The 27,588-nt window shown below is 36.7% G+C and overlaps 1 protein-coding gene across 1 annotated transcript in view; it reads left to right on the top strand.

Moving 5' to 3' along the window:
- The first annotated feature begins 5,573 nt into the window (after positions 1–5,573).
- The window catches only part of cntln (centlein, centrosomal protein), a 96,899-nt gene continuing 74,884 nt past the window's right edge, over positions 5,574–27,588 (top strand). The window contains exons 1-9 of the mRNA XM_024290107.2: positions 5,574–5,942; positions 6,137–6,224; positions 11,184–11,272; positions 13,589–13,673; positions 17,237–17,371; positions 18,264–18,443; positions 21,976–22,109; positions 23,080–23,242; positions 24,379–24,609. Coding sequence (XP_024145875.1) covers positions 5,914–5,942; positions 6,137–6,224; positions 11,184–11,272; positions 13,589–13,673; positions 17,237–17,371; positions 18,264–18,443; positions 21,976–22,109; positions 23,080–23,242; positions 24,379–24,609 — 1,134 coding nt within the window. The 5' untranslated portion in view covers positions 5,574–5,913. The remainder of the gene's footprint in view (positions 5,943–6,136; positions 6,225–11,183; positions 11,273–13,588; positions 13,674–17,236; positions 17,372–18,263; positions 18,444–21,975; positions 22,110–23,079; positions 23,243–24,378; positions 24,610–27,588) is intronic.

Here is a 27,588-nt window from a genome sequence, read left to right as displayed (position 1 = left end):
CAATTTAAAGCCTAAGTTTTTCTCTTGGAGTGTCATTTTTACAGTTAACCTTTTTAAGTTTTGCTAGAAAAACTGAACAAAGAAAAGTAATGAAAACTATCGCTTTCTTTTTTCGTTTTAGTGACAGAAAAAATAGGTTTCTCGGTTTGATCCCTTCTCACTCTCGAAGATGAAAGCCCCCAGAGTTGTACTTAAGACAAATACTTTCTCATCTAAAAGCTGCTTGCTGACCTGACAACATTTACTCACGGCAATCGATGTCCCATGTCCTCGTTCTTCTCTAAGAAACTCAGGGGAAATATGAACTTAAATACAACCTCACCACCTTAATTTACCCTTTTACCAAGCAAAGGACAAGCTCTCTGACAGGAGACCCCAGGGAAATAGCCTGACTCCTTGTTCCCACGCACCTTCGGATGGGTGCTGTAAGATGGCACGCTGTTAAGGGGAACTGCTACTGAGTCCATGGTAGTATGCTTGCACATAAACACAGTCAAAGAGGTGAGTATCAATTCCTCCTTTATGAGGGCTGTTGAGGATGGAACCAGAAGGTTATCAGATGGGCAGGCGTCCTCATCGTCTCATTGGAGCTTGGGTTAGGACGTAAAGGTCCACAGAAATCGGCAAGCAGGGGTCTGCGGGAAGTCATCGGCATCACGTGTAAGTAGGAATGCACAAATCTTTATAGCGAGGAAAAGTTTTGTGCAAGAGGGGTCTGATTTAAGAGCACATACTGTATATCCCATGTCTACAGCCTGATATGGCAGAAGAGAGTCATCAATGGCCTCTCTGTCCTCAGCTTTTTCAGGTTTCACAGGATCCAGCATGAGGATGGCTCATGCTCGAGGTCAAAAGTGTCTGTTTTTCCACTGGGACAAATTCTTCTTATAGGCTTAAAATGTCAGCAAACATTATTTCAGAGAGTAAATTTAAAAGCTTAAAGAAGGCAAATTAAAACTCAAAATGGCACTTGGTGTGATTATAGCTCATTATTATTTAATCTTGCTCTTTAACTCGACAAATAGAGTCATCAGTCACATTACAGAAAGGCTGTGTTCAAAGCCATGAAATAAACTCTCACATGTTGAGGCCTGTCTCATTTTCATGTAGGAGGTGTGATGTTCTGCTAAGCGCCGTGCAGGTTTGACATCCCAACAGGCATTTGAGCAATCAATGTTTCTTTAAAGCTGGGGACTTGTGACTCTTTAGTAGCTTTTGTCGTCTCCTGCACTTCTGAGGCACTTTGTTCCTCCAGTATCAAAGCCGGGCCACATTAATGCAGACAATATCCTTTCTTACCTGAGGCAGCAAGCAGGCGGAGACAGTGTTTTCACAAGTCTCCACGGAGTGTCATGTTTTTCCCCGGGATGTGCCGCTCTTCCTTCCTCTGTCAGCGTCGGCACACCAGGGCTTGTCATTTGGTTCTTGAATTTTTCATGCAGGTGCATTTGCATGATCACATTCCTGTGTCACTTCTTCCCCTGGTAAACTAAATGCTGCCGAGCACTCCAACTTCTCTGGGACTCCACTGAGGCAGAACAGAAGTGAGACAAGCATGCTTATTGGGATTGTCAGAGCAAGAGCCATCTTGTTTCAAGGCTCTTCGCAATCGGGCTATTAGCTGCAAGAAGCCCGCAAGGACAACTTAAAGGATGAGTCAGTTCACATTTGCAGCTTAATTACATTTGCATTTGCTGAGTCATGTACAGAAGTTTTTTTTATAAGAGGGGGAATTAAAGTGTTATTTTTTTATTTCTCCCAGTAAAGTGAAAAGATTACCAAAAAAATAAAGACCAAATTTGAGCTGTTTTTGCCATGGTAGGTCAAATTACGCTATCTCTACAAAACTGTCACACACCCACAATTTCCACAACTGTGCTGTTACAAAGAATTTTTACTTATTATTTTCCTCTTATCTCTATGTTTACTTTGCATCACTCTGCTAAAAGGCTGTGGTAATTGAAATAATTCTAATATTGTGGTAGTTTACACATATATCAGCCAATTGTTTTCTAAAAAAATGCTTTTTGCACACTGCTATGTCAAAAATCCTTTTTTTTCAGTAATTATGGAAAAAATGATGAGATTAGTTCTGAAACCATTGTTCACTCAGGGCAAGGTTGACGATGGTTTTAATATAAAAAAAATACGACTTTTTTTTGCCCTTTAATATCTAAAAATCTGAAGACTTTTATGAGCTTTCAGTACTTTTAGATGTGGAGCAATGTTATAACAGAAGCCACCCATGTTGTAGCAAACCTAAGAATGTAAAACGTGGCCCCCATGGGGGCAGTGAGCTGCAGTCACAGTCATGCTGCACTTGGAGGCAACGTGTCAAGGAGAGAAGCCCCATTTTTTGAGTGTTTGAGCATGACCTGACTGCAGATTGATACCCACAATCTCCCAGTCAGGTCAGACGCTGCACCTCCAGGCCACTGGTTCAATAGCTACATGGGAAGTACCTTGACAAAACAAGGTGGAACATGTCTGTATGAGCTGTGAACATCTGGGACTTTATTACAAACATTTCATAATCATTTACAGCAATATATGTCTCAGTGAATACATTTTGAATTAAAATTGAAGTTTGCGGAATTTTCCTGCTGACCTGTTCCTACGAAAGCTGGGACACGATTCAGAGATGTCAGTAAAGATAATGTGAGCATTGGTAATAAATGGAAGAAATGTGCCTTCTCAAATTAGTCCTTCTCAATGTGACAAGTTCTGCAAGGAAATTTACCATCAAATGTATGGGTTTCATCTGTACAAGAAGATGCCTTTTTGAATTTTCAGGTGCATGATGATCCTCCCCTTTTTTTCAGATCTATGTGTCATTTGCTGTGTCTGGACAAGAAGCAGGGAGCAGGCAGATGTTGCACATTATGTGCCAGTCTACTGACTCTAAAAACGCCCTGCAAATGAGGATCCTAATGAGAGGCAATGTTTGTGGGTCAAGTAACAGCCTAATCATGCTAAGTCAATTGCTTTGTGTGTGTGTGTGTGCAAGTGTGCTTTTAAATTTGTCAGTGAGCATACAAACCAACCCAACTCAGAAGGACTGCTAGTCATCATATTTCTTCATTTCCCGCACTTATCCTTTGCTACAAACCTGGGCGGACAGTTAAATGCATTAGGCACACAATATGGAGTTGTCTTGTCTCACCAGCGAGCCGGATGTCAGACATCTCCCTTTTCCTTGCTCTCTTCTTGATCGTACTCAACACTTAAATTTCTCAGGAGTCAAGATTCATTTTGCGTTCTGTTTTTGATGGCACGACGGATCATTAGGAAAACGGATATATGAGCAAAGTGTAAATGAGTCTATTACAAGGAAAAACAATGTGTAAAACATAAACCGCAAAATAAACATCAATATCGTATGTCAGTGTCGTTTTGTTTCACTACTGTGCATGCAGCTGTTGAACGTTAATATAACAACAGAGATTTATAGCCTTGTAAAACAAAGCTCTGGGTCACTAGGGAATCCTTAAGAAATGTAGTTCACATCTACACATAAAGACAATTAAGATAGTTGCACAAACAAATGTGAAAGCAAAAAAAAAAAAAATCAAGACAACAAGATTTTATTTTTATTCTCGCCTTTACTACTCTTTTACACTACTTTAGGATTTCTTGTTTTAAAACATTCAAAGACAGCATCTATCTATGACCTAAAACATCTAAAATAAAGGTAATCTTCGTTTAGTTCTATCATCAACCATAAAAAACAACTTTAATGCTATAGCTTACTGATAAAGCTGTACGTTTTAGCAGTTTCTTGCAATGATGTCGTCTATTTGGTAAAATGTAGATTTGAAAAGCAACTGTTTACTTTTTAAAATGCTGAACGGTGTAGAAAACCTACAAGAAATGGGGAAAAAAGTAACCATTTTTACTAAGGATGCTACACTGCTTGGCTTAAAACTGACTTGTAAGTTACTGAACCGAATTGTGGGGAAAAGTGGAAACCAGTGTGTTTATTATGAAAGTGCTAAACACATGCTGTGTTGAATAAAAAGTTAATTTATATTGTTCAAAATCAAAGTTTTTGAGCTTTCAAGTGTATTATGTTAATTCCTTATGAAAAATGAACCCAAAGTGGTATTTTCTCCATTCATGTATCTCTGAGCATTCCTCTAAAACTCTGTTCTCTGAGCACCAGCCCTTTCCAATTCACGAAAACTAGTGGCTCCTCACATTGTGATGTCACAAAGTGGGGAACAGCCTCTTCCAGGAAGAGTTTGTGCTATCAGCACCGCCCCCAAGCTAACACACACACCCACTTTCTCCACGGAGATAGTGTTGATCGGCATAACGCTTTGATTTTATGTGTACAATATGCACATCCATCTTTGCAACAGTTTCGGATATTGTTTGTTTTTGTGGACAAAACCCAGACGCACTGCTTTCTGCTCTAGGATGGCATCATGAAATGGGTGGGAGCCTCAAGGAGCGAAAGGAGGTTCCTCAGAAATCAAGTTGTCTTAATTTCGAGTGGGAAAAAAGCTCACGAAAATAACTCATATTTAATTAGCAAATTAAAAATAGGTTCTGTTTGTTTGTTTCTTTGCTTCCTATTTTTTGTTTTGTTTTGTTTTATGCCTCGTGATACACAAATCATAAATTGAACTGCAACAAAACAGTGACCCAAAAAAAAATTAAGGTTTGAACTGAATTATGAAGAAAGTGTATTGTTAAATTCCTATTTATTTTTACCTAAAACAAAAATATTTATTTAGAGTTTGTCTGTTTAAGATGATTATTTTTTTGAATTTATTTCTGCATTGATTCTGTGCATTTATTTCTGAAATCATTAAAAATTATTGATGATATGTTTGTGTGGGACAGTAAAAGACATATGCCAAATTCTAAAGTTATTCAAGCTTTAAAATAAATTAAATAAACACAACAGGAGTCACAGGTCTGCTCATTCCCAAAAGATAGATAATGCAGATTTTGTCTCTCTTTTTCTGAGTGGAAAATGACTAGAGCCAGAAGATGCATACCACAGTCTACTGACTGTTATGGTGTTGGAGCTGCAGAATTTGGAAAAATATTTGACTTTTTTTTTCTCACGGAACCCCTAGGATTAAAACCTTCACGACTTTCCTTACAGCTTGGAGCTTAAACAATGTTCATGATTTTGACCATGGGGTAAAAAGAGCAAAGTCAAAATGCAGAACCTAATTTTACGAGTCTTTGCAATTATAGTTAATTATTAGAAGTACTGTATAAAAACATTGGAATTTATTTAACAATCTATCAATATTTTAATATTGAAAATATTTAAATTCCGTTTTTATTAAGTTTCCTTTTTTTTTTATATAGTTATAAGAAATAACTCCCGTGAAAGACTGTTATGGGGTTAAACTTACAATTCTTTGTACTGCTGGCTTTTTTTCTTTAAGAGAAATCTCTCAGATTATTTTCTCTCTCTCTATTTTTATTTTATTATTATTATTATTTTTAACAAAGTTGCAATTATTTGCTATACATATTGTTTCGCCTTTAGCAAATGATTAAAATTAAATGGGGATAACTAGAAAATCTTTTGGATGCTTATTTTATCAATTGTCGTACTGCGGTGGAAACTGTCGTAAAGTGTCGCAACGTAGCTGACGCTTCCGGAGCCAAATGAAAACAGCGGGCATGTTTGAAAGCAGGAGTTTCCGTGGTTACAGACAACGGTGACACAAGCTAGCAAAACATCTTATAGTTTGTGGGAATTTTTATAAACAAGTAACGAAGGTTTACGTACTGCCGCTTGAATCATGTAGTGCCGCTGTACTAAATAGTCAGCTGTAGGAAGTCAAACGTTTCAAAATGTGGCGTGGCTAATGGTAGCTGACTTAGCCACTGCTGTACATTTACTGTTAATGAAATGGAAAACCTCCCGATGCTGTTATTGTTTTAATGTTCCAGTCTGCTCACCATCACGTCAGGTAAAGTGCAGAAATACTGAAATGTTTTAATCTTTCGGAGGGACAGCCCCACTCAGCTTGTCTCTGCCTGAAAACTGTGCCAGAACCATGTAAAAGCGCCTGTTATTTCTTTGTATTGATTGCTGTGAGCGTCTGAGGTTTTCCAGCAGAAACACCAGCCTAACCCTAACCTTTAATTTGTTGCTTTCTTACAGTGCGAACATGGATTCCAACAATGAAGCTCGCATCTTGGTTTTGGAGGAGGAAGTGAAGAATTTATCAGACGAGTTAATGCAATGCCAGGTCTGTATGAACATGTTTCTTATGTATATTTGTAGAAAACTGTGTCACATTAGTTGTTATCTAAACCTGCAACTTCACGATAGTGACGTGAAGTAATCGGCTTCCATGTAAACACACCTCAGAAGGCGGCCACTATGCAAAAACAAACAAACAAACAAAAAAACCCTAAGTCATTGTTGATTACTTTCCACGACAAGTTAAAAGTTTCAGCCAAGATTCAGTACCACTGACCATTTGGAAACTGCTTCTAATGACTAAAATCACAAGTTTTATGTTTCCTTTCCTTTCTAACGAAATAACAACATCTAGCAATAAGTGCACCTAATAAAAACCTGGTATGATTGTCGGGAGAAAATTTCACTTCTTACTTTTACATCTGGGATAGGTTGTTGTTGATAATCCTCTTGACCTTGAAAAGGGTGGAAATATTGAGAATTAGAAGAACAGTACATGCTACAAAGCATAGCGGTCATCTGACTCAGCCTCTGGAAGATAAAATCAATAACATTTTACAAATATGTTTTTTTTAATTCTTACATTTTAGGAGATTAATTAAGTTTTATATTTTCAGTTTTGGAAGAACACATAATGCACTTTTTTTGTTTCAAATGCTTTTAATAATCAGGATCATATTACATTTTTTATAATAAATTGTTTAAATGCACACCACTTCACTATCTTCTGAACCTTAAGAAACTTTAACCATATAGGGATATTAAGAAGCTGTAAGAAGTTTTCAAGTTCATGTTGTTAAGAGAGCCCTGCATATTCACCACCAGGTGGTGTCTAATAACTTGAGGATACTGACCCAGCATGTGTAACTTGAAATACCCAAATGATGTTGCAGATGGAAGAACAATTTTAAAGTAGATGGATTTGAAGTTTTAAGGTTCAGTTTTGTTTGATGAGTTTCCATCTAAATCTACTATATCCCAATATCTGTTTTGGGACTCTATTCATTTACTTACTTTGCTGATTCAACTTTTTGATCCGTTGCTTCCTTTTGAACATTCTTCAAGAACAAAATTAAAGTTAAAAATATTTTGTTACATTGACAGAGTATCTTTACAAGCTTATTTAGTGTGTTAACTTTAAAAAACATTTTTTTTTCATGTATTTTATCTTTTTGATGTGAAATGTTAGTAGTTTAAGCAAGTGTGAACTCGTGTGCTTGTGTCCAGAGACTCCACTTAGACCCGAGAAACTGTCAGACAAGAAAATGTTTTATTGTTGTTTGACATTTTACTCTAAACTTTAAATTTAGCATTTCAAAATGTGACCAAATGGCTTTTTGTAAGATGAAAAACAAAAAAACTGTAAGTTTGAAAATCTGTGGTAATAAAAATGACTTTCAGCAGAAATCACTTTGTTTGATGGACACAGGAAACTGGAGATTAGGGTAAAAGTGTAAGATCTTATCACTTCTGTCAGTTGCTGATGTTTAAACTTGCCATTAACGTCTAATGGTGAATAATTATATTATAAGAAAGTAAAAATAAATAATACAGCACTGTCACTTCACAGCAAGAAGGCCTGGTTCAAATCCCAGCTTGTTGTATTTGTGAAGACTTGGCATGTTCTCTCTGCACATGTGAGTTTTCTCTGAACATTCCAACGTCCTCAGTCCAAATACATGGCTTTTCAAGTTTAGTGTCCATCCATCTTAATCCATCACAAGGCTGCTGGAGCCTAACCTGGCTACTGTTGGGCAAAGATGGTTGTACACGCTGGACAGATCACCAGTCTGTTGTGGGGACATAATCACACAACCAAGCACACTCACATTCACACCTAGGGAGAATTTAGACTCACCAATTAAACTATGAAGCATGTTTTCGGACAAGGACAAGGGAAGAATGCTAACCACTGCGCTACCATGCAGCTCCACGCTTAATTTTTTACTTTAAATTGCAATTTCGGTTTAAAGTTTGGAGTAAGTACTTGTTTATCAGTATTTAGCCTCAGCCATGTGATGGACTGGCAACCTGCATTTGCTCTGTTTATAACTAAATAGCATGAGACTTTTCTGAAGTACTTTTGGTGGAGACTATAACTTATAATTTGTTGTGGAAAATGAAAAATAAGCTCTATGCTTCAGCCTATTCACTTTCAGTCATTCCCAGGCCAATCTTTGCATTTGAGTTTACAGTATTTGATAGCTGAGTAAAACAACAACCATCTATAAAGGTTTATCATTGATAAATGGTGGCAAAAAAGCCCTTAAAATAAACATAAAAGAAAAAAAATGGCATGTAGCAAAGGTTTTTCTATTTTTAAAATTTCACTCATCCTACTATCTAAGGTTGTGGACAGGTGTCTTTGATACAGATAACGAGCTCACACACAGGTGCCATTGATATTGGTAACGAGTTAGGGACAGAAGAGCTTCTTAAAGAAGAAGTGACAGGTCTGTAAGGGGCACAATTCTTTCTTGTTTATAGCTGCTAAATATTTATTTTCTGCTCTACTGTACAAATAAATTAGTTATAAGTCATACAATGTGATTGTCTTTATTATTTTCTTTTACTTGTCTCACAGTTGAAGTGTGAGCTTATGCTAATTTGGGATTTTATGTATTAATTAATTATAGACTCACTCTAATGAAAACTGAGTTTTGGTGTAAGTATTTTGATGATGGATGATGTATATTTATATAGTTGAGCTTAAAATTGCATTTCTAAGTTTTTCTTTATTCAAATGGTTGTGAATCAGGCACAGACGAACAAAAATGACTTTAGACAAAAAGAGTGCATTTGAGACGTAGAAAATATGTGGGGAGGGCCACAAACTCCCTGCCCCGAGGTTTCTGCAATGGAGAGGGAAAACAGGGGTGGGGTTGCTCCACTGCAACGGGAACACTATTATAATAGCTCAAAAAATGATTGGAGTGGGTCTTTAAAAAGTTCTTTTAATTTTGTTAAAAAGAAAATATATTTTTAGAATTTCTTAGGTTATGTTAAAAGGAAAACTCATTTGCTCACAATTACAAAGTGAACAATGATAAAACAAAAAAAGGTCCATTGACATTTGGATAGTAGTCCTGTGCGATATGGAAAGAATTGTATATCACGACATCAATTATTTTATATCACAATAACAATATATATCACGATATACCACAATAAAGTATATTTTCAGTTATTCTCCTAAAAAAAAAGAAAAAAAAATGTCATTACTTACTTTTCGCTGACTTTATTTTTTCAAGTGTCATGTAACTGAATCGTCACCCATGAGAAACATTTTTTTTCACAAGTTTCAAGGTTCTTAGTAGAAAACACATTTTTGCGCTAAAATTCAGCAATAAAAGAGAAAATGTCACAATAGACACTTTTCTATTCCCAACACAATATGTATCGTCATATCTCCCAGTACTATTGATCAGCAGTCTGAACCAAATTCATGAGTTAATTTAAATGTGTAGATCCTCGATATGTATAAAGTTAAAATATATACAAATATAATCATCCATTTGAGTAGATTTTTCCTGACATGCTAACTAAAACCTTTAATAAAATGTCCTGCATGCCATGTGTGAGGTTTGTCTTGGTACTGACTTGGAGGTCACCCTTGGTGGTCTTGTGCAGACATGAGTGTCAGAGATTGTGTAAATTTAATAAGAGCCTTAAGTTTTGCAGTGTACATTTTAAATAGTGGCATTTGAATACCACTGATGTCCTAAGTCTTTGGCAAGATGTATTTCAGGAGGGCCATTAACTACAAAGAGTTTGATCTGTCAGGCAGCAAATGGTCCTGCTAGACAGTGCTAATTTACTAATATGTGCTGAATTCCAGTGGCTCTCTCTGTTATGTTTAGCCCATGGTGTTTTAGTTTCCAGATTCCAAATGAATAATTCAGCAATCATCAAAAAGACATTCAATGCATCTTTAAGCACACATACGGCAGAGGAGAGCTTTTGATGAGCATCCTGACTGAACTGTTGTCAGCGCTACAGCTAATGGCAGCTAAAAGCCAGGCAGAGCACATATTTTAGATCAACTGTGTTCAACTCGAGCTACATTTCGGGGTTGATTTTTGTGAGATTTCTGCCCACCTTAAGTCAGTACCCTCCCCCAGATGCACACAGACACCAGCACTCAGTTACACAGACAAGTACAGGACCATCTCTCCACTTTATATGTTCAGCTCATGGCCTTATCAAGGTCTGATACTGCCATCTTGGTAAATAATTGATTAGACACTTTCGAGAAGGGGGTTAAAATTCATGTACTAATTGGAGACCAGTAAATTCCTGTGGGAGGGAGGACTTTTATCTTATGATGATGTGAACATAATTTATCAGATAATTTTATATTAAGTTGATTTGGTATAATTCTGTCTTTTAATGTCAGAAAATGTAGCTCTTAGATGTCCCTCATTAAATGTAATGTAGCTTCAAAATGTTTGAAAAGCCAACGAGACAATTTGAATTGGAAATGCGTCGGGAGAGCCGGCTAGGTTTGCCTGCTTCCAGATGACACCCTCCGTCAACAGTTTTGACTTTCTTTGGGTTCAGTTACTTTGGAGCAGTGCTGGAAAAACATATTTAGTGAGCAATTTATTAATAAGGAAACGGCACGCTCTGCTGCTGTGTTTTGATTGGGATTCTTGCTCCCAAGTCATAAATAGTTCATAATGACAAGTGTCAATGCGCGCTTCCCTTGAGTCGAAGGTCACATCTCAGAGATGGAGATCTCTGCAAAAAGAACCTCATGATTAGAAAGGATGTGCTCTATATAAAAAAAAAATATACAGCTTTGTACAAGTGGCTTAAATTATTGATCGACTCCCCCTTACTGTCTTATGCTAATGTCAAGGAGCATCGTATTCAATTTTATCAATTCTGATGAGTTGCCTATTTTCCTTTAAGGGATTCATTAAGATCATACTTATTGTTGATGCTAAAAGTACACACAAATATATTCAGAAATAACAGCTCTTGACATGCTTTCTTTTAACAGGCAGACAAGGAGTTTGTGTGGTCTCTGTGGAAACGCTTGCAAGTGGCAAATCCAGAGTTGACTCAGGCTGTCAGTTTGGTAGTCGAGCGGTGAGTGAGTTCATCTTTCACATTGCCACCGGAGAAGCTCAACAGTTGAAGGTTGCTTTATCTCACAAATAATATATATATATATGTGTGTGTGAAAGTCATTTAGGCGGTTTTTCAAGCACCTTGGCCATTCTATAGGGGTTATGAAGGAATCTGGAGCAAACGCTGATTTAAGCCGTCTTATCCCCCATCTTTCAGTTCAAACAGTGGAAACCGTTTTAATGAAAACACTTTCCCTCTGCGGCTCACACGCTGGACAGTTGAAACAGCGCTGCCAAATTCTTATCTTTCATGGATAAATTGTAAGATTGGATAAGACCTTCTTTTCCTGGATGGGTAAGCCACAAGGAAACAGCAGCATGGGAACTTTCAGAGAAGCTTTTAACCTGACGACAGACATTTAGATTAATACAATATTTCCCCTTTACGATGGGAATAAAACGAGACTTTAACAATTCAATGTAATGCCTTTATTTAAAACTTTTTATTTTACTGTTTTAGCTTTAAGTTCCACTATAATTATCTTTTTAACTTATGTAAAATCAGTCTTAGTGGTCTTTTGATTATGATTATGTCATTTTCACCCAAAATCACAAACATTTGTTGTTTTATTGGACATAGTTTCTGCAGAGCGGCAGTAGTTCGTTAGAAATTGTTGTGGGTGGAACTGTTGGTGTGGAGTAAGACCGCCCCCATTTCCTATCATCCATCTGTTTATATGCTCTCCCACTAGCTTATAGCTCCTCACACAAGACACATATTTTTCCGTGACGGTTTAAAGGCCCTTCTGCTCAGCTGTGGTTATTTGGAGCTTTTTTTTTTTTTCCATCATCAGACCCCCCCCGTTCACTCTGTAATCTGCACACTATGTTGATCTGTGTGTGTTTCAGTGTCAGTGTGTCTGTCTGTTTGTTTTTTGTGTGTTCAGTCTGTTTGGATACAAACATATGATTGTATTTGTCAATTGTGCTATTTTATTGTGAAAAATTGGTTATATTTTGAACATGTACCAGATTTTCTCAAAAATAGACAAGACGCTGAAACGATCACTGCACGGCGCGAGACGGTGTCTGGTGTGAGCTACACCATAGGTTAACAAGGGCGCCGAATGGAAGCGCCCTCCATGCCGCTTCGCAGCGCTTCCTACAGTGAAAGCACCGGAATGGAGCAGAGCAAGGAGCTTGTGGCTTCAGATTGTAGCACTTACATCACAGCGACAAGCTTTTCCAAGAGTATTTTTTTCATCTTCGCCTGATGTACAACATTTTGAATAAAGAAATACTCATAAATGCAATTATAAGCTTAATTTTCTTTATATCTGTCCTTCATCATGAGAACAATGCCACAAGACCATGTTAAAAGCACCACAACCACAATTTTTATAGGAGTGGGTCTTTAGTAAAGGTTATTTGTAACATTTTACTTTGGAGCATATACTCTTATCATTATTTTACTTATGGTACTTCATGGAATACATTAGCGGACTGAAAATGGCAACTAAATGCATTTATTAAAACTTGCAGAGGGTGTTTTTTTTTCTTTAGAACCGCTGCTTCTCATTTCTAATCTACACTCTCTACAGTTCCTTATAGTCCTCTTAGGAAAGGCATCAAAGAATGTGGGTCCTCTGAGACTAGTAGGGGAACATGCACCCAGAGAGCATATGTGTATTGTATCACCTGATGCGCAAGAGGATATTGACATGGTAATTGTGTCGACTCCAGTCAAGCGCTGGTGCCCGCTGGGAACTGCCATTCATCCCTCTCTCCCTTTACCATGTGGATCTTGTAAAGGGATTGGTTGGTTGCTCAGGACAGAATGAACACGGCCCAATATGTGAGGAGATGCAGCTTAGCCTGCCTGTGTTCCAGACTCTCCAAGAACAACAGATATGTATTTCAGCATCTACCAGGGGAGAGGGTTGATCACAAGAGACACAAAGAAAAGAAAAAAAATACACTTTAGAGATGGGAGATGTAAAGGGACGGGAGACGGAGGAATAGAATGGGTGGTCCCATGTGGTCTTATGCAATTGAGACAGACTTGTCCCCAAATGCTCCCTTGTTTTTTTTTTCTTCCTAATGATAAAACAGAAAAATCCTCTCCTTTTAATCCACTAACTGTTACAGTTAGAACAATGCTTATGACAGGCACTTTGCCTAGAAAACTTAAAGAGTAAAAGAACAATATCACAAATCTTTGTTTTCTGATTTTGAAAACTTGTGACAAAGTGAAGCCAATTATAAAAGGTTTATGTTGAATTTTTTTTACTTTAATGCTGATACAATCAACTGCTTTTTTTCTCCTTTTCTTCAGGGAGAAACACAAAGCTGAGATTAAGGACAGGAAGGTGTTGGAGATCCTCCAGTGCAAAGACTACACGATACAGGAGCTAGAAGAGGTACGCCACAGTTCTAATGCGAATGTGCTGAAGCCATATACATCCAGATCATTGGAAAAACTAACTTAAAACTGCAATGCCTGTCATCATGTACTCAATTGAATATTTTTTTTTTTTTTTTGATTAGTCTTCTTTAATTGTACAAACAAAAAGTAAAATACAAGAAACAAGAATAGATGTAATGCAAAATTGTACTTAACTTTCTGACACTGGAGACTTATTGGCTTATGATATTGACTCCACAAATAAAATGTATTTCTTATCGTCATCATTTTTGAAACATTCTCACTCTCAACTCGTTATATATAGATGTATGGTTCGGGCCCCCTCCACATCATTTTTGATGTTTTGGGTGTCCCGAACTTGTCGTTTTTTGACGTGCTGGCTCTCCCCATTAAATCACGGGTCCCCAATCCTTGGGATGTGGAACCAGTACCAGGTTAGGGTAATGATACCGGGTTAGGGTTAGGGTACCAGTCCTTTCCACAACCCGAGGGTTGGGGACCTGTGATTAATGTATGCATTTTTTTCCCTTTCTGTCACCCAGTACTAAGCGACCCTCGAACCGGTACTGGTCTGCGGCCCCGAGATTTGGGACCCCTGATTTAATGATAGCAGCCAGCATGTCAAAAAATGACTAGTTGGGGACACCTGTAACGTCAAAAAGCGACGGGGAGGGGCCTGAACCATACGTCCATACATGACACACGCCATCATCCTTTTAGCATCCGTTTCTGTTTTTTTTTATTTTTTATTTTTTTTATTCTAAAAAAAAATTGATTCTTAGTAAAACTAATCAAGATGCTCTGCTTACCGGGGCCTTTTAGCATGAAATTTTGACAGATGTGCTATAAAAAATCAAAAATGTTTACCTATCATGTTGTAAAGGTAAAAATGTGGAAAACGAAACATGTTAGAAGAAAAGTATTAACTTTTAACTCTTGTCATCATTGAATTAACATCCAAAATAAAGGATTCCAAGATGGGTTGAGAAAAAAAAAAGCAAAAAACAATTAAATTACCAGTAATTGGATTTATCTTTACTCAAACAATGCAATATTAATTCAAAAAACAAATTAATGGATTATCTTTAAACCACTTTTTTAAAATATTTTTCCTAAAAAAACTGATTTTCTTTTTGTCTTTAATATAAACAACCTCTTGTTTCAGCATTTCATCTGACTGCTCAGGTTAAAATACAAGCTATGTGAAAAGCGTTTTACATGAATCATCATCATGCATCATTGTTATTCCATTTTACTTTGAGAACTAGGCAGAGATATTCAGCCTCATCTCAAGTGTAATACAACTTCTAAACTTTAAGTTTATTTAAAAAAAAAGCGAAATAATGCAACTTCTCGGTCATTTTAAATGTAATGATATTCTCCTGCATACCCATTTCACTTGAGAGTGGTAATCCAGTGTTAATGGACTATAGACAATAACATACTTACTGTTATGTATAGAAATATAGTGAATATGATATAATTCACCCAAAATGACACATGTAGAATCATTTAACCATTTGAAATGTTTCATGTATTACTTTAAATTAACATTAATTTTAGTCTCTTCTCAACTATTTTCTTGGACAATCTGTCATTTTACACAGGGATATTGGAAAAACGAAATGTTTCTTTTTGTGTGGGATCTGGTGGCTAGACGACTTTTGAAAAGGTTTGAACTCAAAAGTAGAACATTGTTGCTGAAAGGTTTTTCCTTATACTTTGAGGTATGGTGGTTTTCTGGGTCCATTTGTAATGATTTTATCGCAGTATTAATGTAATGTATTCATTCTTGAATGCAACTCAAAAGTTTCATTTTCTGATCTTTTTGTCCTGACCTCCTCCCTTCACAGCTCCGCTCCTTTTATCTGTCAGTTGAGTTAGTGCTGCTGGAGTTCAGGTTGTTCTTGGCTAGCTCATTATCTGCGTTTGAATGTATTTTCTTCTCTCCAGTATAAATCTCTATTAAAGCCCCTCTGTTCTTAGCATGACCAGCTAGAAGTAGTAAGTAACGCTAAATCCGCTATTTGGATAATTCTGAGCAATATTCCTCAACGGGGCAATTAATTTCATCCCGAGCACAGTGTTATTGAAGACAGTGTACCCACAGCAGGCTGTGGATTACCAGCCAATGCATGACCTTTTCTAAAGCAGTGTTAAGGAGCCATTCTCCTCCTACTGAGCCTACAAGAGTTGTCAAAATACCAAATAAATGTCGTCATTAAAAGTTGGCAATCGTGAAATCTGTGACACTTACATTCTCTTTGGTTTAGCAAATTGTAGGCTTACATTGTATCAACAGTTAGAAATTTCCAGTTTCATGTCTTTTAGAAAAAAAAGTGTGGTTGTTTTTTTTTTGTTTTTTAGCAATTTTAGACTACAAATACTGAACCCACTTCTGTTTCACCATTAAAAAAGATTTTTATTTGTAATTTTGATTAATGTAGTTTGGTACATTTAGCTTTCGATATATTGACTTTAACATTTTAATAAATAATCTTGTACTTTTTTGTATTATTCATCTTAGTCAGATGCTACTATTGACAGTATATGACAACTGGACTGAGTCACCCCTCTAAATAGCAAGTACCGGCTGGCCCCAAAAAGCAAAAATCACTTTGCTTAGTCATTCTGTTTGTCAGATTCTTGCTCTGCCGCTATTATTTAACATGTTTTTATCAATTTTTTTCATATTTTTTTCTGTAGTGAAAGTCATTTAATCAAGTTATAAAGCCACCAATCAGATGCCTCAATAAAAGTATGTGGTATTACGCCAGAAATTCAAAATGTTTGACTCCAAATTGTAAGGGTGTGGCCTTCCAACAAGATCACTCCTGATTGGAGAGAGTGGTTGCCATAGACATGTTGACTCAGACCGACTCGGACCAATAACTGCTTACAGATGATTTCTAGTTCCAACATGGCGATGTTCGTACTGCAAAAAAATGGCGACCCAACTAACTGGATTTCGTTGGAACCATTGACATATACTGGACAAAAAAAAAGTGTTGCCGTCACCCGTAGAAAATGCCTTACCTCCGACCCTCGCAGCTTGGGAGAATCTGTCAATCAAACATTGGAGGTGGGGCCAGCAGGCACAACATGCCTTTACCAAGGCATCTGATTGGTCAGTTTACAACTTGAATAACTTGTAGTAAAGAAAACATATCTAAAAAAAATAGGATTAGAAAAAAAGATGTTAAGAGGAATGTATCAGAGCAAGAATAAATGTTCTGACAAAAAAATGGCTGAGTACTAACTGTCTATTTCTCATTACAAGTCTATGGGAGCTTCTTAGAACCAGCGGGTACTTCCTATTTGGAACACGAGAGGGGAGGGGTTAATATGTCCAGTGATTACACAGTCAATGGTTGGTAGTGGAAGCAAGTAATTTTCCATGAGTGAGATCCCACTTTCATATACAGTCAATGAATTCTTTACAGTTCTGATATGAGTCGCATCAAACTGCAACCTGTTGCTCTGTTTGTTTGCTTCTGTTTTTTCCCATTTTCTGCTGCTTTGCTCTTGACTCCTCTGTTTCTATCAAATCTGCCACAGAAAGTGTCGGGACAGAAGCAGGAAATTGACAACTTGTTGCAAAAGAGGACATCCGTCAAAGAGGAAGAAGCTTTAATGAAGGAGGAGCTGAGAACTCTGCAGGAACACCTGACCAGAAAGACTCAGGAACTTGAGGTTGGTCGATTATTGTTTTCTGCAGGATTTCTGATTTTAAAGTCTCTTTTTCTGTATGACATACACCACAAGAAGCTCCCAGAAGCTAAAACATCAGGTATTTGAATCATTTAGTGGAAGGTAAAGGTCCTTCATGCCTCTTGAACACAATCTGTGTCTTCCTTTTTGTTCTTTATCCTTACTCTGTCTTACCCACTCTTGGGTTCAGCTTTCTCTCCTACTGACAACAGAGAATCCTTCACAACTGGAAACTGTGTGTATGATGGAAAAAAGAGAGCTAAGGAAAGCAGGTTGTTACTTACATATAAATACTTAATGCCTCCTTCAGTTGGGGAAAGTGAACACTGCACACGTGATGGCGTGGCTTCTCTCTAATTATGCTTAGATGGGACACGGTTATGATTAATTAATAAAGAAATGGTCCTTCCACCGTCTTGGTAGCGTCTCATGGTGAGAAATGGTGGGGGACAGCATCAAAGGATACCTGGGTTGAATCTAATGGGTCTTGTAGCAAACAGCATTCTCATTAGGATCTTTCATTAAAGCTGACAGACTGGCCCCTATGCCCATATGAGATCGGCTCCTGCAGCACGTCTTGGCCCATACCAACCAACACCTGCTCGCTAGGGTCCAGTCCTACAGTTCAGATGACCTTGGCCAATCAGCAGCCCATGCGGGGGGCTTTTGCAGAAAAGCCGATTTCACTGTTTATGTATTCATTTCAGCTCCAGCCCTATGGGTTGCTCCTCTTTTTGTGTCTCCAGGCTTCCCTCTTTATTTTCTCATTATTGATGTGTATTTTTGTGTGTGTGGGTGTTTTTGTGTCGCCGTTGTTTACTTGACCCTCTTCCTTTCTTACACACACACATACACACACCATACTTGTGTCCAGGAAATGAAGACCAAAAGTATGAAGAAAGAGGAGGAGGAGCAGCAGGTGGTGCAAGCACTAGAGAAAGAAAAAGAGGGATTAGCGTCCTGCTGTGCTGCCCTGAGAGCTGACCTGGAGGAGAAACAGAGGCAGGTCAACAGTCAGCAAGACCAGAAGAATGCCGCCCAGGCCAGATTAAAGGTATGAGTGCAGGGACAGAACCATTAGAGCCACAAAGACCTTGAACTCTTTAATCTCCCACACTTTCCCCCACACTACCTATGAATATAGAAAAAGCTTTTATCCAACCTCAGAATTACCATCTGACATGCGATGCAGCTGATGTCTAAGTTTACAGTTTTGTCATTTTTCCCATTTGCTCAATTTCATCATTCATTTATTTCTGTTATAGATAAATGTAATGAGATGTGTAACTGGACATTTTTTGGATTGGAATTATTTTATTTCAAGCCAGCTCAGTGGCTTTGTGGTAGAGTGTCCGCCCTGAGACTGGAAGGTCATGAGTTTAAATCCAGGCTGAGTCATACCAAAGACTAAAAATGAGACCCAGTGCCTCCCTGCTTGACACTCAGCATTACGGGATTAGATTGGGGGGGTTAAACCACCAAATGGTTCCTGAGCGACTGTGTCTGCAGCTCACCCCTCCCCCTGGGGTATGGGTCAAATGGAGAGAACACATTTCACTCACCAAGTACATGGCAACTAATGACACTTTAACTTAATCAAAACAAAAACTACTAAAGAATAAAAAGAAAATAAATATTTTCTAGACATAAATATATGCATTTTTGGAAGATTGATTGTGACTTAATTGGAAAAATGTAAGGAATATATACATCTACATGCAGATGTTACTGATGCTATTATAACAACTCTTGATTGTAAACAGACATTTTTATACCAATATCACAGAACGATTGTATTACGGTTCAAGCTTAATAAAATTAAAATGAATATCAAATATTAGCATGTCCATTTTTTTTGGGTCAGAGTTTACCCGAAGATTTCCATTTGCTTGCTATTAATTATAAAAAATAACTCAGTTTGTAAAATGCAAAGTTTTACATCATTTTAAATACTCAACTTCAGTTATAAAAAATATAGGAACTCACTGATGATGCCGACTAACAACCTGTTTGACATAATTAAGTTTCAGAAAATGTATAAATTGATGTAATAAGAAATGCTTCTTTGATTGACTAGTCATTTAAAAAATGAAAGTTGGAATTTGGATTCTGGAATATACAACAAAACAGATAGTACTAGCTAAAGAACAAATCAAGTATTCTTTGTTTATTATAAACTAATCAAGACATAAAGGCAGTTTAATTACCAAGGCTAGGACTGAACAGTATTGGAAAGTAATCTAATTAATCCAAAAAGAATCGCAGCTTTGATTACTTTTGCCACTTTTTTCTTTGCCCTTTCTATTGTTTGAGTGATTGAGGCTTATTCAAATTAAAACTGTAATAAATGTGGCGTATGCAGTGATTATACCTGCGCACACATGAAATATGTTTTAGCTAAATTACTCACAAACGTTACCTAAGCATACCACTCTGTATTTATACCACACTGACACTATTCTTACTTTAATCTATATATGTCTGAATGGTTGCTATATTTATGTCTTTTTTACTGGAATAATGAAAATGAAAACAATAGGAATTTAATCACCATCATTCATACTTTTATCTTGAGCAGGAGATCAGAATCTACAAAACATAACAGATAAAAATGCAAATCTAGAGAGAGAAAGAAATTATATTTGTCAATTTAAACTGTAAAGTAACATTCTGAAGTTTTTCTGTCAATTTCCTGGTTAACTTGAGCTGTAAACAAAACATAATCATCACTGGTGCTTTGTATCATTTTACTACAAATCTTGAAAATCTTACGGCAGTTCCAGAAGATAGATGGTATGATGAAAGTAAGTAAAGATACAGCAACAGAAATGTTTTACAGACTGATTTTTTTTTTTTTTTAATCCATCCATCTTCTTCTGCTTCCTCCGGGACCGGGTCGCAGGGGCAGCAGTCTAAGCAATTTTAGCAAGCATTTTTTTCATCTTTAGAGGAAATTGCTTGAAAGATTTTCATAATATTCCTGAATTGTTATACATCATATTGTATTGTTTTAATCTATTAATTATTTTTTATATTTTTTTTCAGAATTTATTTGGGTTATTTCTGTTTTTTGTTTTTTTTTAATCTACGTCAGGGTTTTCCCACAGATTACAACAGATTGTAAATAAGAATCTTTAATGACACTTTACTCTGAAGTTTTAATTACTTCACGTGACAGTAGATAATTTGGTTTGTTTAGTTTATGAACTTAAAATTCAACATTTTTCTGCAACAGATCCCAAAATTTTAGTATTTGGAAACCTGATACAGCCTTAGAATGGGTGTTAGACCCTCCCAATTTGCCCAGCTCTGTGTTACATAACAGCTTAAAATGTTGAAGCATTATTTTCTGGAAGAGTCTACAGGATGTAGAAATATTACTTTATTTCACAGAATCTTTTTCCTTCTAGTTTGTCACAAAGAAAGTGACATTCTTTTCTGAAGTGAATGGTTTTGCACCTCATTCAGACGAACAAAGCACAACTTAGTTTCTTCCAGAGGAGATCAAGAGCACAAATGGAGTACTTGAGAGCGGCAAATAAAGCTGATTTGATTAAGCGATCATCAGTAAGTGTTTTGGACAAGTGTTCAGCTGTTTTGGACAGAAAAGAGTTTGGTAGCACAAGAGGAGAAGCTGATTTTAGAGGAGTTGTTCATGAATAGAAAGCTATAGGTTCTTTTCTGACTCTTAAAGAGTAGGACACTTACAAACGAAGACATATTTCAAAGCTGTCATTGTTCCCAGGAGTGTCGGGCAAACCTTGATTCAGACAGCATTTACAACGCTCGGTCGTTTGTCACAAATTTAAAGACATTTTCATTTAAAATGAATGTGCTTAGGCCTTTCAAAAAAAAGGTGCCGTGGTTCTTTTCACTATTGTCGCTTTACTAATAAAGTCCACATGTTGTAACCTGGAATGTAGAAAACAGAAAAGATGCATTTTCTTTGAGGGTTTTGTGATCTGTCAGATTACCACCAATCAATGCTTAGTAGAAAAATCGGTTTATGAGTCGAATATAGATAGAGGACTGTTGTGTCTAAAAAGCTTATGAAGTACCACAAAATATCTGAACTGCATCTTTTGGTCACTAAACCTTATTTTAAGCCACAGTGCCTCAACATTGCTTTAGCATTTAGACAGAAAATGTGACTACACACAGATTTTAATCAACTCAGAGCTCCTGTTACAGGTTTAGGTCACCTGGCTGACTCTAGGAGTCGCTTAAATCTCTGAGAATCACTGAAGGGTGGTGCTAGCACATTAACAAGGACATCTTTTCTTCCTGATATGGTTCAACCCCTTTAAAAACAAGACTTTTATAATGTAATGAAGCTTTTCATCTAACATTTCATTGGTGCATGTGTTTTACTTTTAATTCCTCCGTTATGGATCCCACAGTTAAGACTCCACTTATACATTTTAAATTAAACTTTTTTTTTTAATCTCTGAAACACTCCAACTTCACAATTCACTTCAAAAGACTATAGTTTTGTTTTAAGGAACTAATGCCTAATTTATTTAACATTCTAGATGTAAAAAACCTCTGAATTTGACTTCAATATTCCTTTTACACTCTTACACCAGGATCTGGAAGAGGTCTTGCACAATGCTTTACAGGAGCTGTCTACCGTGCAGAGACACAGTAACAATCTTCAAGTTCAGCTTACAACCAAGGAGAAGGAAGTAGCAACAAAAGAGGAACAACTTCATCGCCTTTGGTAAGTTCTACCAACAAAAAATTGTCTTTACTCTTGGAAAGAACCCACTTCCCCCTCCAAATTAGTGAAACTCTAATATATAATTCTTGTATAGATATCCTCTGAAATGCATATCACTTTACATGGGTTACTGCACACGGAATTAGGCTCCTTGCTATAAGGATTGGGGGTGACACGGATTCCTTCCTCTCTGGCTCACTTAAAGCCATTTTATAAGCCCTGCCAAGTGGATTTGCGATATAAGGGAAAGAAAAGGGAAACGGGGGCTGGCTTTGGCTAAGCTTTAGTCGATATGATAAAAACTTTGAGAACTCCAGGAGCCTTACTGGTAATCTTACCCTTTTTTTCTAACTACTTTTGTCTTTTAGTGCCAGAGGCAATCTGACATGTCAGTCACACCAGTGTTGCATCTTTAGCTAGCTTAGAGATATCCTTATTTGTAACAGTAATATATTATAATAATTACACAGGAGGTCACGACTAAATACTGCACTTTTCTTTATAAAAGAAAAGTTTTACAATTTGCAGATGTTTCAATAAGCAGGAACTGTTTATTTAAAGAATTAACTGCGGAAATACAAAAATTGATTGCTATTTTTGTTGCACTTTTCTTTTACTGCATTTAGCTGCAAAATTGAATCACCCATTTATTTGGTAGAAGCTTAATGCATTTAGATGTATTTTCATGGTCAAGGAAGCCTGTTGAATGCCAGACCAATAGAAAATAAATTAAATTTTGCTGGTTTGAGAACTGTTGGTCTCAAGTTACGTCGTCATTTTAAGAAGTGTCTAGTAAAAAGAGCACTTTATCATCAGTTACATCAATAAAACTTCAGTTTTTTGGAGGAATAATCACTCCTACAATGTGATAAAAATCTATCATTTATTTTTATGATCTATTAAATGCCAGATTAAGAATTTAGACTTTTAGTTTGCTGTTTTTTCTGTAATGTTCTGCGTGTTTTTGTAGCCGTGACTTTGCAGACGTGCAGACTCTGTACAGACAGAGCTCAGAGCATGCAGCGGAGCAAGGCCACCTGATCAAACAGCTGGAGGTCCTCAACCTGGACACTCAAAGAGTCCTGAGGAACCAGGAGGAGGCACACACTGCTGACACCACCTCATATCAGAGGGTATTCGCAGCCACACACATGCGACCACACCCAATCTATATGAACCTATATAAATATGTTGGCACAAAATATGTGATTTAAATTTGATGCAGTATTTAAAAAAAAATCTAATAGAGGAATGATATAATCTAATAGAGGAATAACATGTTTCCATGCTGGCAGTGATCTTTAAATGAATTTAACAGCCGTCTTTTCCCTACATTGAACTTTTTATGTTTTTCATTGCTAAAATGAGCAGATCAGAAGTTGACTGCAGCTCAGCTTGTTGCAGAAATGCAAAGTGGGTAGATGTGTTTTCATGAATAAAGAAGTTACACATTGGCACTGACAGCTTTAACAGCAAAAAAAGACACTTTAGTCCAAAAATATACATTCTGCCCCATAAAAGGCTCATCTACCCACTTTACTGTTGTTTTCTGTGTTCTGATTTACTTTGCAGTTGTTTTTATTGATTAAAAAAATAATCAAAATCCTGGTTAAAGGTTGTTTTTTTCCTTCTTAAAACTCACAGTTCCCACTCCTATCCTCTCTTGATTCATTGTAAAAGTGTTCCCAGTGGGTTTTCAATATTATGATTGTTACTTTTAGCCAAAATAAAAAAAGCCTGTGTCGTTTTCGAGGGCATAGTTTCTGCAGATGGGCAGTAGCTGAAATTATTGTGGCGTAAGCCTGCCCGGACTTCCCGTAATCCAACTTTTTGTACGCTCTCGCACTAGCTTACAGTCCCTCATAACTCCAACATAACATTAGCAGTGCAACAAAAATGGCAAGCAGTATTGGAGCTACCCAGCTGTACAGTTGTCCTCCAGATTCTAGCTCGGACGAGGAAAATGAAGACCTACGTGGATCTTTTCATCTACAAGTGGATGTATGGGAACTGAGTGAAACAGGGAGCTTGTTGATTGTAATTTCTACATCACAGCCACAAGCTTTTTCAAACAGTTTTTTTCGTCTGTTCCAGATTCACAACAATTTGAAAAAGAATACTCAGAAATGAAATTTTAAGCTTAATTTTTCATAACATTATCATAAAAATACCACAAGAACATTCTAAAAACACTAGCAGCACAATTTTCATCGGAGTGGGTCTATTCTATTTTCCTTTTTCCAACACCATCCCTCTTATTTGTTGACAGCTTTACAAGGAGTTGAGTCAGTGCTACCAGGCTCTCGTAACGAGTGAATCCAAGCTCCGTCAAAATCACCAGGAGCTCAGAAGCCAGTTAGCTGACAAAGACCAGCTCATCACACAACTACAGGCTCAACTACAGAAACCACAAGAGCAAATTCAACAACCTCATCAGCAGCAGCAACAGGCTCATCATGCAACTCTTTACTCCTCGTCCAACAAACAAACCAACTTCAAGGTAACCTTTTTTTAAGCTTTACTAATTTTACTTTTTCTGCTATGTTTTAGAGACATAAACTTTTTTTTATTTTATTGAATATAACTCGTGTTACGTCTTTCCTAAAGAGGCAATGTGGAGCAAGGGCAGGCACATTTGCAAGCACCACATTATCTGACGCTTCAACCAACGCCTGCAGTGGTGGTCTTTAACAAAATAATTCTTTTGATGGTGCTCCAGTTTAGCCTTGATCTACCCCTTTCTTTTTTTTGCGCCACTGTCTTTTTATGTAAGTTATCTGATCCTCTTTTTTGCTCTCGCATGCATTCATGATTTACCTGCTTTATCAGTCTTGATCTTCTCCTCCCACCCACATAGCTGTAAGACCTTTTAACACACTCCAGTCAGAAATATATAAAAAAGCCAGATTAGAAGTGAAAAGAGGTGAGTTTAATTGGAGCTTAGTAATGTTCGTGAAGATGAAGTCAGAGTTCCAGTTCTGCATCTGTCAGTCAGCAGGTGTTTGACTTCAGCTCTGTACCTTTGAACTGGATCCCCAAGGCAATGCAAGCCTCAATAGTTCCTAATGATGTGGTGATAGAGGCACTACGACTACGCACTTGTTTGAAAAAAAAAGAGCACTAATGCTATATTTTCTGTAGTTATAACTTTTTAAGGAGTTGTTGGAGTTTAAGTAAAGTAGGTTTCATCATTGGATAGATTATAAATTAGACACATTTATGTTTTTGTGGCCACTATTCTTTTCCCTCTAGAAAATTAATGTAATTTTTAGAAAATTGTCTGCAAAGAGCTTTAGCAATAAAAGTCAGGTTGTAGCGATTAATCGACCTATACCATTGTAAAATTGGTTAAAAATGAAATAAATCTGTTATAAACGATATTAGAAAATACAATTTGGATTCATGCTTGGTAGGCTAATTTTACTATAACTAAAAATTACCAAGTGCCATCACAGCAGTACTGGATTGATTTGAGATCATTGAATCAGATTGAATCGGGTTGTTCAGAATTAACCAATATCGACTATTAAACGTATCAGCAACCACAAATTATTATATGAGTCAAATTGTTGTCAAAATGAAAGATAATACGGATTCACCAATATTCGGCAACTGAATTTTTTGGCCGAATATTGCAAAAAAGCCACATTTGGCCTCCGATGGAAGTGAGTTAAAAAGTAAGGCCAAATTGTGGCATGTGATGTAATGATGCAATCAAAGTTGGGTAATCAACATCAACATTTTTAAGTGATTGAGTATGACAAAAGAACCACAGTTGCTTGCTAGAATTTATTCAAGGCTATATATGCGATATAAAAAAATAATGAAAAATTCAACACTCACATTCGATATTCTGTTGCTGTTTGGCTTTGGGTTTAAAGCCGAACCACAAATTGTAATTTTGTTGCATCCCTAATCAGTAATCTGTTTTTTGTAGTTTCATTTAAACCTGAACATATCTGCAGAGCTGTTTTAGATAAAACAACCTCATGTCAACCAATACTTTCTCTGTTGGATCATTAGGCTGATAAACTTTCTCTATAAAAAGTAAAAAGTAAAAATATGAAAAGTAAAAATATGTTTGCAAACAAGTAGAGTCTTTGTTAAGCATCAGGCTTGCAGCTGCGACAAACTGGAAAGGATTAAAAAGAACATAATTCTCAATGTTTAGCCACCATGTAAATCTTTGGTACAAAAATGAAGGCCCTGATGTAACTGATGAAACTCCACCATTTACATCAACTTCAGCAAGATCCTATTTCAGCCTAATGTAATATTTTTTAGAAGCTGATTAATGTGTCTGCCTCCTGAAACTGTAATTGTGTAATTTGATTGGTTGATATCTTCCGAAATGGCTGCCCCCAGATTGGGGAAGTCAAAAGGTATCAGCTCAAATGTTAAACGAGTTACAATTGCTCTATCTCATTTAACCTGGTTAATTAAACCAGCAGTAAAGTATAAACGGTTCATTTAGTCAGTAATTAAATACAGTACAGCAGTGTTCCCCCAGTAATTAATATTATATTTAGAGGAGATTCAGTTAGTATTGTGCATGCAGTGTGGACTTTGTATGGGGAAGAAAACACAGTTTGAGGTTTTTCTGTCCTAGAAAAGCTAAGATGCATCAAACTCATTGTAATCTTTAAAATTCAAACACTTAAATAAAAATACCTGTCAGTTCAATAACAATTTGAAACAGTTTTGTAGTTAAAGATTTTTTTTATTTTACATTAATTACTTATTACCAAGTACATACAAATGGATGTCTGTCAACTAAACACACATATGTTTATTATTTTATTGTACTTTTCAATCATTGTTCTTTTCTCCTTAGTTATCAATGTAAAAATATTCAACAGAACCTTCAACCCACCTGATGTGGAGGTTTTTGAAGCTCCTCACTAGTAGAACACACTATCACCAAAGTTATCAAAGACTTGTCCAAAGGTGTAGCATGTAACTGAAGGGCCTTCTGTGTATTCCTACACATGCTCTGCTGTGTGTTTGACTGAAGCCGCACGTGTAGAAGCGCATATATTCTTAAATTCTTCAAGAAGTCCCTGTTAAATTTCCAATGCCTAGGTTGTTAGGGCAGATTTGATTTAAATTTTAAATGTTTTGGTAAAGAAGAACAACAGAATCACAGAGCAGAGGCGCCAGAGCTCATTTGAATATGTGCCAGAGCCAAAGCTTTGAACCCCGCTCTCTTTCTAGGCTTTCTGCAGACGATGAGAAGGAAAGAAAAAGAGGCTGTGAGTAGTATTTGATATAGTAACTTAAGTTAGCTAATCTCAGCTTCATTTAATAAATAAATCAAACTCTTAACTTTTGCTGTTAAGATGTAACAATTTGAAGGATGGGATGACACATTAAACTGAGGCTTCAGTTACTTTTGATACAATAAAGATGGGTTAATCTCGATGCATTAAACTTTTTAGTCCCTATAATTCAAAAGTTTGTTATTGACAACATCTATACA

The sequence above is a fragment of the Oryzias melastigma genome, linkage group LG1 (genome assembly GCF_002922805.2).
Source record: "Oryzias melastigma strain HK-1 linkage group LG1, ASM292280v2, whole genome shotgun sequence".
Classification (NCBI taxonomy): Eukaryota; Metazoa; Chordata; class Actinopteri; order Beloniformes; family Adrianichthyidae; genus Oryzias; species Oryzias melastigma.
The sequence above is the reverse complement of the archived record's forward strand: the minus strand, read 5'-3'. Positions and strand labels throughout refer to the sequence as shown.